This window comes from Planococcus citri, chromosome 5 (assembly GCF_950023065.1).
Source record: "Planococcus citri chromosome 5, ihPlaCitr1.1, whole genome shotgun sequence".
NCBI classification, from domain to species: Eukaryota; Metazoa; Arthropoda; class Insecta; order Hemiptera; family Pseudococcidae; genus Planococcus; species Planococcus citri.
In genome coordinates this window covers 56,852,307-56,865,454 of record NC_088681.1, presented here as the reverse complement: position 1 = coordinate 56,865,454, position 13,148 = coordinate 56,852,307, and the positions used below count along the sequence as shown (strand labels likewise).

The 13,148-nt window shown below is 33.5% G+C and overlaps 2 protein-coding genes across 2 annotated transcripts; one reads left to right on the top strand and one right to left on the bottom strand.

Annotated features, from left to right (window-relative positions):
* The first annotated feature begins 64 nt into the window (after window positions 1-64).
* On the top strand, window positions 65-867 carry LOC135848912 (uncharacterized). The gene is made up of 2 exons (XM_065369004.1): window positions 65-186; window positions 354-867. The coding sequence occupies exons 1-2, from the start codon at window positions 139-141 to the stop codon at window positions 810-812; spliced, it is 507 nt and encodes a 168-aa protein (XP_065225076.1). The 5' UTR covers window positions 65-138; the 3' UTR covers window positions 813-867.
* An 11,116-nt stretch (window positions 868-11,983) lies between these two features.
* LOC135847296 (uncharacterized) lies at window positions 11,984-12,906 on the bottom strand. Its single transcript, XM_065366765.1, has 2 exons — window positions 12,750-12,906; window positions 11,984-12,642 (listed from the first exon to the last, which is right to left on the bottom strand). The coding sequence occupies exons 1-2, from the start codon at window positions 12,795-12,797 to the stop codon at window positions 12,025-12,027; spliced, it is 666 nt and encodes a 221-aa protein (XP_065222837.1). The 5' UTR covers window positions 12,798-12,906; the 3' UTR covers window positions 11,984-12,024.
* Window positions 12,907-13,148: the final 242 nt, after the last annotated feature.

Below are 13,148 nucleotides of genomic sequence, written 5' to 3'. Positions count from 1 at the left end.
CTAACAATTAATTTAAAAAATATATAAATACATGCACTGTACAACGTGTTTAAGTATTCTTATTCTTGAGTGTCGAAAGTTGAACTACGCCAGTTTCAATCTATCTACTTTGTACTTGCATGAAAAACCAGAAAAATTATGAAGACCGCCGTTATCGTGTTATTAATTGCAGTAATGTGCATCCAAGTAAGTCTTTTCCTTATTTTTTCCCCCAATAAGTATTAGTAAATCGTGTATGTAGAGATTGGAAAATTAATTTCCATCCTAACATAGGTACTTTACTTTTTTTTCAAGAACCTTCTAAATGAAATTGTTCAACCTCTTGTCTCAAATATTTTCATTTACTTTTTCAGTCCGAATTATCGCTCGGTGCCCGCTCAAAAAATAAAAACGCCAAAAAAACCAACGCAAACAAACCCCAAACTGAACAACCAATAGACAACAACCAGAATGTACCCGCTGCTAGTACTGCTCCAGCCACAAGTCCAGCCACCACTTCAGATGATTACCCTGACGTGATCATCATGAAAGGAGACAGGAAAGGAGCCATTACGATTGATGGAAAAACTGTGGAGCCGAATGATAGCCAGTTGAAGAAGGGTATTGTCTGGGTGAACATAGGTCGTGGTTATATTGTAATCAATAATAACGTGATCTTGGATAGGAAACCTGTGAAGCTCGGTGCCAATATCACCAAGTTTGTCTACGAAGGAATCGACAATTTTGAAATGAAAGTAATGAAGAACGGTCGAGTTGAGTATACCGATGATACGTTTGATGAAGGAGATCTACTGAGTGCTCAGATGTACTAATAAATTTATGAGTAGGCCTGTATTATGGTTCACGAATCGTAATAAATTGATTTAAAACACGAAATTGGTGGTTTAATTTTAATATCTGATGAGTCCTCAAGAAGTCAGGGGTATTGTCGATATAAGCGCTAACAAAAATATTATTGGTGCCAAAGTCCATTTTCGATATTTCTGGAGAAAATTTAAAATTTCGTTGGAAGCCCTGAAATGGTTTGATGGAGGCTCCAGATCGTTCCGAAAATAGTGTCAATCGATATGGTACCTATGTCAACTTTAGGCAGCAATAAGTATGTAGAGGAAGTTTTGTAAAATTGTATGCAAATGTTGACAATTATGGAATTTATTTTTCAAATTACAGATTTTTCAACTTGAAAAAAAGTACACATTCCAACTAATCCTCTCGGATTCATTATTCACCTGTCCCAATCGATTCAAAATGTTGAACTTAAAACAGAGTTAAATTACAATGCATTCTGAAGCGATTTGAAACTGCTAGGAGAAAACTCAAATGTTGCTGGAGGCTCCAGATAGGCTGGAAAATGGTGGCAATCGATTAAATGGGACGACTTTAGGAGGTTGACGAAGTTTTGAGTTATTTATTGTTGCAAAAATTGATGATATTGGATTTTTTTTTTAATTTGATATTTTTCAACTTGTAAAAAAAAATACAGTTTTCAGCTCATCGTTTCGGATTGGTGATTCACAGGCCTTAATTGACTCTCGAATGTCGAACTTATGATTGGATTAAATTTTCAGTCGTCTAAGTTATCACATCGCCTTCTGGAACAATTTGAAATTGCTGGGAAAAAGTCAAATTTTGCTGGAGGCTCCAGAGATTGCTGAAAAATAGTGGCAATCGATTGGGAGGGGGAGTCAACTTTGGGGAGTAGACGACGTTTTGAATTAATCGTGGTAAGCATTGCCGATTTTTGACCTTGTTTCTGAAATTCTGAGATTTTTCCACTTGAAAAAAAAAAACACTGTTCAACTTGTCACATTCTTACTTTTTAAGCAATTTCTTGCAAAAATTTACTATTTTAGAATTTTATAAAATAATTATTAATATTTCAACTTCGGCAAAATACATTTTGAGGTGATTTGAAAAATGCAATGAAAATAAAGGCCTGTCTGTCTCTCAAGTACAATTGTTAATTTAGGTATCAAAAATTTCCCAAAAATTGGAAAGATTTTAATGTTTTTAGAATACCTATGTCTTGGTATGCTTAACCCAAGAAAACACTTTTCTTTTAAATCAAGACTGTGTAGATAGATACACATTAAATAATTCCCTTGCTTTATAATTTTACTTTTGAACAAAAATTTTTAGTGTGAAAACGAGCAAACATCGACTGTGACATGCAACTATGTACACACGTGCTCATCAGCAAAAGTTCAATTACAATCACATTTTTTAAAAATGACAAGTCAAGAACGTGAGAAATTAATGTTGAATGTTCTGTTTGAAAGTTACTAAAATCAAAATTAGGTATGCGAAAATTGAAAAATGAAATCGTTTACCAATGAAAATGTTGTTAGTTTTTAACGAACAAGTGTTTTAATTATGAGAATGTCCATTGTGGTTGAAAGCACTCGGGTTAATTCTTGTAAAACATTTTACCAACACTTGTTCGTTTAAAAAATTATTCCAACTGTATGTAGTCATTTTTTTTTTTCAACAATTAGGTAATGCAAAATTGCAAAATATATAAACACGTGAGCTGAACGATATGTTTGAGTATTCTTGTTCTTCAACGTCGAGAGTTGAACTACACCAGTTTAAATCTATCTTGTGTGAAAAACCAGAAAAAGTATGAAGACCACCGTGATCGTCGTTTTATTAATTGCAGTAGTAGGCATCCAAGTAAGTCGTTTCTTTAATCCCCCCTCCCCCCTATATTAGTAAATCGTGTATGCACATATTGGAAAATATATTTCTATCCTAACTGTGCCCCCCCTCTAAGAACCGTTCAAATCAAATTTTTTGACCTCTTGATTCAATTATGTATTTTCATGTACTTTTTCAGTCCAAATTATCGCTCGGTGCGCCCTCAGAAGATGGAACCACAGAAGAAAATAACGCTAAGAAACCCCAAACTGTACAATCAGCAGACAACAACCGGAAACGGAATGTACCAGCTGCCAGTGCTCGTCCAGCCAAAAAACGAGCCACGACTTCGGATAAGGATTACCCTGAAAGGAGCCATTAAGATTGAAGGAAGAACTGTAGTGCCGAGTGATAGCCAGTTAAAGGAGGGTATTGTTTGGGTGAACATTGGTCGTGGTTATATTGTAATCAATAATAACGTGATCCTGGATAGGAAACCTGCGAAGCCTGCTCGCAAAATTACCACTTTTCTCTACGAAGGAGCCGACGATTTTGAAATCAGAGTGATGAAGAGTGGCCGAGTTGAGTACACCGATGATACTTTTAATGAGGGAGAACTACTGAGTGCTCAGATGTACTAATAATTCTTGTAGAGATGAGCCTGTTATGGTTCACGAGTCGTAATAAATTGATTTGCCAAGCTCGAAGTTGGTGGTTTAATTTTAATATTATGTATCTGATGAGTAAGTATACCTACAATGTTATTCGGGAAGGCTTCGACGAAGGATGGAAAATATTCAAAAAATTTTCACAGACTTCAGTTTTTCATTTTTTCATTCCTTTTTTGGATCCTTTACAAATTTGGGAACCAGTGTGAAAACGTACATATAACTTCTGTTTGGAGGATCGAGGGAGGTTTTTCCGGAAAAGAGGGGTATTTGGATGAAATATTTTCAACATTTTTATTTTTTTTATTCTGGGAGGGGGGTGTATATGGAAGTTCGAGAAGGTTTTTTTTCGGAAACAATGTGTTAGAAACATTCGGACATAAAAAATGAAAAATTTTTGAATAAATTCAATTTTCAATGTTATCTTAGGTGACGAAAATCATACCAGTAATTCCATAGGTAAATTCAATCAGTTTATTTCAATTTTCAAAGAAAATCACATATGTGCATTTATTATTCCACCTCCAAGCTTATTATCAGTATATTCCACTCTACCATTTTTCCTTACTTTTATTTTAAAACTCTTGATTCCACTTTGAGCGATAATTGAACTTCCAAAATTATTCGGTGAAGAAGGTTTCCTGTTCAGGACCAACTTATCATTGATTAAAATACGACCATGATAAATGTTCATGGCGACGATTCCTTTCTTGAACTGCTTGTCGTTCTTCAGTACAACTTTTCCATCGACAGTAATCACACCATTTTCTCCTTTTATCACAGTGGTATTTGTGTCATCGTCATCATCGAAAGTCGTGATCAGACCTACGGATATGTCATCCATGGATATGTCGCCAGGTCCATACTGGTCATTTCTAGTGGCTTTTACAGATGGAGGTTCTTTCACAATAATCCTTCGTCGATTTACTTTTTTCGTCTGATTACCGAATGATAATTCGCACTGAAAGTAAAACGATGTTGATATTTAAATAATGAGATTTAATTACATTTCAAATTACCTATGTCATCTGAAAAGTTGTTTGGTAAGTAGGTATAGGTATGCCATACTTGGATGCACATTACTGCAATTAACAAAAAGATCACTGCAGGTTTCATAATTCCCCTGTTTTTTTTACACGAGCAGATTAAAAGCGGAGCAACTTCAGAAGCTACAGAGTGAGAATAGTCAAACAGATCGCACAGCAATGCGTATTTAAGCGTTAACTCGAAAAATGGCAACAATATACAGCTCTAATAATTTACTTAATGAACAAATGTTTTTGAAAACTTGTTGGAAAACCTAAGAAATATTCATCTATACATACCTTCATTCGTCGTCATATGAAATAAAAGAAATTCTTCGTCTTTATATCTTGTGACCTTACCCTCAAGACAAAGAACTGTCAGTAAACCAAAAATATGGACTGTATTCGTCTGTTTATTGACTGTAAATTGTCAGTAAGCCTAAAATACTCGATGTAAGTGTCTGTACATAGACAGTAACTGTGAAATTTACTCTCTGTTTTTGGAAGAGTGGTCTGTATACTATCTGTACACTGACTGTAACTGTCTTTGCATCATCTGTAACTTACAGTTTCCCAAAATTTACTCTCTGTTTTTAAAAGAATGGTCTGTATACTATCTGCTCAGTGACTGTAACTGTCTTTGCACTACCTGTAAATCACATTTTCCCAAAATTTACTCTCTGTTTTTAAAAGAATGGTCTGTATACTACCTGCCCATTGACTGTAACAGTCTTTGCATTACCTGTAAATTGCAATTTCCCATAATTTACTCTCTGTATTTAGAAAAATAGTCTTTTTACTCTCAGTATTTGAAAGTAGTTAGAGATTTTTGCATATGTAGGCATATGGTAACTCATAATGCTTTAATTGATAAGTTTTTGTTTTATGTTATGACTGAATACCTAAATTTCATTTCACTAAAAACTCTAGGCATCTCTACTGGTCTATAAGGTGTGTGGAGGCTGGTAGTTACCTATACCACTTGAAATCAAAGTGAAACTGGATTTTTACATTCATTTGTCATTTTTAAAGGCCAGGAGGGGTAGGAATAAGCAGTAGCGTAACTCGACACCCCTTCTGGGGGAGGGGGGTTGAAATCAAGATACAAGATATTACAAAAAAAAGTGTATTTTGTGCAGTCACGAGTGAAAAATTAATTTTTTTAGGATGTCAGGGGAGGGGGGTTGATCCAAAACCCTTCCGTATTTACGCCACTGGGAATAAGCTCCTGTACATGGGAAGGAACTTAAACTAAAAAATGCAAAATTAGGTATAGATATCTATATGCCAGGTATTAATTTATAAAATAAATGCCAATTATAATTTTAAAAATGTTTCACATTCAAGTCCAAGTGTTGGTTATTTGATCAGAAACATTTCAATCAGCATCAGCACATTATGAGCAGAACAGATGGCAGGTAGGTATAGTAGGTAATCCTCACACAATATTGCAGAATTGATGAACAAAATGAAAATCTATGGTCATTAGGTATAAACTAAAGTTGCATAAACACTTTAAAATTTTGAAAGGGGTGTGTGCCTTATTGCAAAATATCCTAAAATGATTTTTCCTATCTAGGGCTGAAAAGTACTACTTTTCCGACCTCGCGAGAATCGCTCGGATGTAAAAATAAGTACTTTCCACCCTCGTTCAGGAAAAATTACTTCACTAAACTCGGAGAAAAAGTGATTTTGAACTCGTGTGAGTTGTTCCCCTCACTTCGTTCGGGTCACAAACCTCACCCTCGTCAAAAATCACTTTTTCGGCCCTCGTTGTGTAATATACTATTGAATACTGGATATATAGATACAGCGTAAGATCAAAATTGTATAAGTCATTGTAATTATCTTACACGCAAATATTAATGCTTAAAATTCGCATACCATTATAAATATTACAAGTCATATAAGGTAAAAATAACATATATCATCACTTTGGGACCCTGTTCATCAACAGCCACGGTAGCCCAGTAGGTAAGATAGTAGGTAGTCAGGTAATGCAGAAGGTCCTGGGTTCGATCCCCACCCAGGGTGAAAATTTTTTTTCTCATTAAAATTTTTTTCAGGGTAGATATTGTAAGGATTGCTATGCTGTTCAACGAAAAAAGCCGAATTCAGCCAATATAACAACATTTTCACATTTTTAAATTTACCAGCAGTATGTACCTACTAAATTTTCTGTAAATATTTTACAGACTGTAAAATTTACAGTCAATCCGCGAAATTACCTGTCTGTAAAGTTTTCAGTAAATTTTTAAAAAATTTACAGACAGTTCTTTGTCTTGAGGGTATGGCTGAACACTACTGAAACACTTGCTCATTAATAATACCTACCTGATAGAAAATTTTACACCTCTGGAAACTTTGTTTTTCAATTGTCATGCAACTTTTAATTTCTCCAATTTTTTTCTAATCTAAAATTTGCACAAGTCACAATTTTTTTCATGTTTTTTTTTTTTTTTTTGTCATCAGAGCCCTTTAAATAATGAGAAATGGAAATTATGCATTGGGAGGACACTGTGAATTTCTTTTTTTTTTTAAAAAAGCAATTATTGTTGAACAGAATTTTGACCCAATTTCATTTGAACTTGAAAATCTAAAAAAAAGTTCCTAGCACTGTGTATTGAACCCAAAAATGTTGAAAAAGTTGTAAAAATTTGATCTTTAGGTAGGTACTTACGATATTTGCTTCTACCGAAAAATTCTTATTAAATTATAGCCTATTTTATTTTTTATGAAATATTCTTATCAAATTATAGCCTATTTTACTTTTTATTACGTTCGTATAGGAATTCTGTCCGCTTTTTTTAATACTCCTATCATTGAGCGATGCATTACATTTTGTGCTGCTTTTCATTTTCCAAACCATTTATCAGGGTGCAGGGTTCAGTTCCATCGGTAATTGTTGGAATGATGCAGCTGTTGAAAAATGTTGCTTTCATTTTCCAATTTAAAAATGGTCCCTTCATGATATTTTTCATTTACCAGAATTTTTCCAACCTAGAGAGATTCAGTGGCTTATTTCTTTTTCGCTCCTATTTTGTAAAGATAAAAATTGTCCCGTTTAAGTATATCGCCTCATTTGCTTTTTTCAGTGTAATTTTCTTCTACTTTCACCTTATTTATTTCTTGAATGCTACTTAAAATTTTTGATTTATTAAAGCATATTTCTAACCCAGAAACTCTTTCAATGTTGTGTAGGTAGGTCCTGAATCATCTCAATTACAGTTTCCAATTTTTTAGCCATAAGCAGTGTTGGCAAAACGAAATTATTTTGTTTCGTAAAAAGGTTAAAAAAACGCAAAACAAAACGAAAACGAAACGAAGACGAAATGAAATATGAAGCAGGAGAAAAACGTTATGACGAAAACAAAACATTTTAAAAACTTCCGTTTTGAAAACGAATTTTCCTGAACGCAAAACATTATTTTTTTCGTTTTCATTTCGTTTTACCTACTATTTCGTTTCACCTTTTTACCGACTTTGCCGTGAAACGGAAAAGTGAGGTATTGTATTTGTCATGATGGTTGAGGATTTGGTTGGGGGTGGGTTTTCTTGACGAATTGAAGTGTGCTGATCACGATAAGACGTATGACGCAAAACGAGATAAGTTTATATATATATATATTCACGACAACACACTTATGAACCCACGTATGGGTTAATCTTGCATAAGAAGTGAACCAGTAGGTTTACCAGCCTGGCTCACTTCGTAAAGGCTAAAGTTACATAACAAGTGAGCCACCTGTTTCAAACTAGTTTTGTCAAAGTTAGCTGCGCGCACCGAATGTTTCTCAGAGATGTTCGCTAGATGTAGTACTAACATGAGGCCTATAGAATAGGAAGTACTGGTCGGCATACCCAAAGCCCTGTTGAAATTGGGTATGCACGATGATAAATTTGACTAATGATTTTTCTGCATTTTATTGCTCTATGGGAATACTGTTGATACCAAAAATTTTGATGTGGTTCAGACTTTTTGACAACCAAGCAATTTTCACAAAATTCAATATAGTTCAAAAAATTTTAAAATTTTTTTGAAAAAATTGTCTCCAAAAATTTTTTATTCTGTTTCTTGATACAGATAAATTATATATTTCAATGACTGTGCAATTAGAATTTCGATTAGTTAATTAGAACAGAAATTGAAAATAATTTTAAAAATTTTGAAATTTTGAAAAATTGGCTCATAAGCCTGCCGCGATGCCTATATATATGTATGTATGTATGTATGTATGTATGTATGTATGTATGTATGTATATATCAATTTATGTATAAATTTGTGTCACGCTGAACTCAAAAGCTCCGAACTTCAAGTCGAAACTGATGATGGCAAAATATTGCTTTGATACTGAACTAGAAAAATTTTTAATTTGGTCGAAATCGATTCAGCCGTTTACGAGATATGAACGTTTAAGTGTGTTTCAACGTTAGGGATAAGCAGAAATTTGTGTAAACCCTTATATCTCGCAAACGGCTCACCCCCAACAAACAGATGGGGTGGTTAGGGTGTGTAGGTTGCAGATTGGTGCGCTGGAGGTCGGGTGTTCGAATCCCGCGCGAGTCAAGGGGAGAAAATTTTTTGTTGATTTTTTTGTTAATTTTTTTGTTAATTTTATCCGTCCAAAATTTTTTTGCCATAAAAAATCAAAATTTTTCAAAAATTTCTAGTGTAATTTTTGTTTCAACAAAAAACATTAAGTTTTTGGTAAATAGCCAGTAAATTTTGATAATTTTGTTTTTTTTTTCTGTTAATTAATAGTAATTTTTAGTAAATAAAATGATTAGTTATTTTTGGTGAATTACTTGTAATTAAAGTTGGTCGAAAATTTTGGTAAATTGCTTGGGTAATTTTTGTTTTGGTAAATTATTGGCGTAATTTTCATTGGTAAATTGGTATTCCAATTGTTAAATTTTCGAAAATTGCTGGGGTTATTTTTGGTAAATTGGTAAAGTTTGGTAAATTGGTAAAAACCTTTGGCAGTAAATTACTGGGGTAATTTAAAAAAAAGTCGGTAAAAATTCGGTAAAAAATTGGTAAATTAGTGAGGAAATGTCTGGTAAATTACTGAGGTGAATGTTGGTAAATTGCTGGGGTAATTTTTGGTAAATTGGAAAATTGGTAAATTAGTGGGTAATGTCTGGTAAATTACTGAGGTAAATGTTAGTAAATTGCTAGGGTAATTTTTGGTAAATTCGTAAATGTTGGTAAATTGGTAAATGTTGGTAAATTGGTAAATTTAGGTAAATTGGTAAATTTTGGTAAATTGGTAAATTTTGGTAAATCGGTAAATTTTGGTAAATTGGTAAATTTTGGTAAATTGGTAAATTTTGGTAAATTGGTAAATTTCGGTAAATTGGTAAATTTTGGTAAATTGGTAAATTTTGGTAAATTGGTAAATTTTGGTAAATTTGTAAATTTTGGTAAATCCGTAAATTTTGGTAAATTGGTAAATTTCAGTATTTGTTTTGTAAATTACACGCCTCAAATTGTTTATAAAACCAATTGTTTAATTGTTTGTTTATTTTCCTGTATAACAGAGCAAAGTCGGTTAATCTTGCCTACTGCGCAAGATGTTTTTCGATTTGTTTCCCTTTTTTTTAGTTTTGTTTTACCTGTTATTATAAGGCATAACGTTACTTCAAAGTATAACAAAATTAAAAAGGAAACAATTTGAGCAAAAGTGAGGAAAAAGATTTTATTTTAGGCAAAATGAAATGAAAATGAAATAGAAAAAGGCATAACGCGAAACGTAACAAAAAAATCTTAGGCATAACAAAAACGAAACGAAACGAATTGCTTCTCCATTTTACATAACGTTATGAAAAACAAAACGAAATCATTTTCATTTTGCCAACACTGACCATAAGAACCTAATCATCCGCAAATCTTAAATTAGGTTATGAGATATCTGCCATCAATTTTCATTTCTTCATCTATCCAGTTCATGTTAGGGTATAATTCTTCCAAGGTGGAGATGAAAATTGAAGGTGACAGAGGGTCTCCCTGTTTTACCTCCCTTTCTACATCAAAATATTCCCCAATAACATCAGTGACCTCCCTAACCTGTAGATCCCTGTACATATATCTATACAATCAGTGATAGTAGGACTAGAGGTACTTACTGAATCCCTGGTTACCAAGAACTTTAATCATATATTTTTGTTTTATGGAGTCAAAAGCTTTTTTATAATCAATGAAAGCAAGATGGAGGTCTGCTTAATATTCTTGGATTTCTTCTATCAGAAAATTTATAGTGAATAAATGATCAGTGGTTGAAAATCCCTTTCAAAAACCAGCTTGTTCTGAGGGTTGTTGGAAATGTAGTAGTTTTCTTAAATGGTTATCCAGGACTCTTGAAAAAAATGTTGCTAGTGTGGGTGATAAACTAATTGGTCTATAATTTTCAATATTATGGTTATCTTCTTTTTCAAAGGTTAGAATTAATATCTTTTCTGTGGCTGAGAATGGCATTACATAAATACTTAAGTGAGTTAATCCCTTCATGATCACCGACCCATGTTTGATTTGTTCATTGCATATCTGAGCTGTAGGTACCCATAGATTTATCATTTTTTAAACCCTTTACCACTGTTTCAATTTCCTCTTTAATAAAATTAGGCTCCTGGTCCTCCACCACTGATGTATTATGGTATATATATTTCACACTTTTGATCTGCATGAAGATTCCTATACAATGGGAAGCAGTCTTATTAATACCACTTCTAGATGTTATATTTTCTTCTCATATGTTGTCTCAGAGATAGGATGCCCAGGTATGTTATTCTACATAAAAAGGAGTAGAACTGAGAATTTTTTCAGAATTTTTACTGAGGGACATCGTGGTTATATTCAAATTATAAGTTTTTAAATCGATTTTTTTTAGGTTTTAGAAAATGGCAACACTGATTTTGACATCATTCGTCGATTACCCTCTCAAAGTACTACAATTTGAAAAAAATTTCAAAATTCTATATCACGTACAACCGGAGCAATTTGCAACTGAAATTTTCCATTTTCGGCCATTTTGAAGAACTTTGAAGTGCCACAGCTCCGTCAAAAAAAATCGAAAAATGTCCATTTTGCGTAATTCGTCATCGTGTTATGACCTCTAAGAACTCTCATGCAAAAATCCGCCGATTTGGCATGGAATGACCCAGGTGTAGTTGTTTGAGAGGAGTTTGGTCTTATCTGCCCTCATTCGCTATACGTTACATTGGTGGTTTAATTTTAATATTTATGTACCTGATGAGTTGGTACACTTTTTTTTTAATACGTGAGAAAATGTTATTTGGGAAATGCTTCGACTAAATATTTTGAAAAATTTCAGAGATTTCAATTTTTCATTTTTTTTTCTCCTAACTCTGATCTTTTACTTACAAAGGGAAGCACTATACGAAAATGCATAAATTCTGTTTGGAGCATCGAGAAAGGTTTCTCTTGAACAGAGGGGTATTTGGATGAAATATTTTCAGCATTATTCATTTTTTGGGATGTACATGTACTTAGTTATAAAAGTCCGGAAACTTTTTTTTTTTTTTTTTTTCAAAACTAGGTACTTACATCCACAAAAATTTGAACAAAAAGATGAAGTTCTGAATAAATTTAATTTTCAAAGTTACCTTCGGTGACGGAAATTATATACCAGAAATTCCATAAATTCAATCAATTTATTTCAATTTTCAAAGCAAATCACAGATGTGCATTAATCTTTCCACCTCCAAGCTTATTATCACTATATTCTACACTACCATTTTCCCTTACTTTTATTGTAAAATACTTGATTCCACTTGAAGCGATAATCGAACTTCCAGAATTATTCGGTGAAGAAGGTTTCTTTTCGAAGACCACATTATCATTAATTAAAATACGACCATTCAAAATATTCATGGTGACGATTCCCTTCACGAATTGCTTGTCATTCTTCTGTACAGCTTTTCCATTGACAGTAATCACACCATTTTCTCCTTTTATCACAGTGGTATTTGTATCATCGGCATTATCTGAAGTCATGATCTGACCTATTGATATGGCGGCAGGCCCATACTGTCCGGCGCCAGGTCCATAGTGTCCGACGCCAGGTCCATAATGTCCGGCAGTAGGTCCATAATGTCCGGCGGAAGGCCAATACTGTCCGGCGGCAGGCCAATACTGTCCGGCGCCAGGCCAATACTGTCCGGTGCCAGTCCCATAGTGTCCAGCACCAGGCCCATATTGTCCATTGCTGGTGGCTTTTATAGGTTGGGGCTTCTTCGCAATAATTCTTCTTCGATTTACTTTTTTTGTCTGATTACCGAATGATAATTCGCACTGGAAGAGAAACATGTTGATATAGGTATTAAAACAAGCTTTAATTATACATTCCAAAATTATTATCATCTGATAAGTTGGTAGGTAACTAGGTAGGTATGCCTTACTTGGATGCACATTACTGCAATTAATAAAACGATGACTGCAGGTTTCATAATTCTTCTGTTTTTTGTTTTTTGTTTTTTACACGAGTAGATTAAAAGCGTAGTAACTTCAGAGGCTACAGAGAGTGAGAATAGTCAAACACATCGCACAGCAATGCGTATTTAAGCGTTAACTCGAAAAATGGCAACAATATACAGTTCTGATAATTTACTTAATGAACAGATGTTTTTGAAAACTTGTTGGGAAACCTAAGAAATATCCATCTAAGTTCATACCTTCATTTGTCATACGAAATAAAAGAAATTCTTCGTCTTTATATCCTGTGACCTTGTGGTTGAACACTGCTGAAACATTTGCTCATTATTACTTGATAACAAATTTTCCACCTCTGGAAAGTTTGT

Bases quoted from the DNA above. Each gene is read 5' to 3' on its own strand.
- LOC135848912 (XM_065369004.1), top strand. From the start codon at position 139: ATGAAGACCGCCGTTATCGTGTTATTAATTGCAGTAATGTGCATCCAA. The intron at 187-353 runs GTAAGTCTTTTC...TTACTTTTTCAG, and splicing joins TTGCAGTAATGTGCATCCAA to TCCGAATTATCGCTCGGTGC.
- LOC135847296 (XM_065366765.1), bottom strand. From the start codon at position 12,797: ATGAAACCTGCAGTCATCGTTTTATTAATTGCAGTAATGTGCATCCAA. The intron at 12,643-12,749 runs GTAAGGCATACC...TTTCTCTTCCAG, and splicing joins TTGCAGTAATGTGCATCCAA to TGCGAATTATCATTCGGTAA.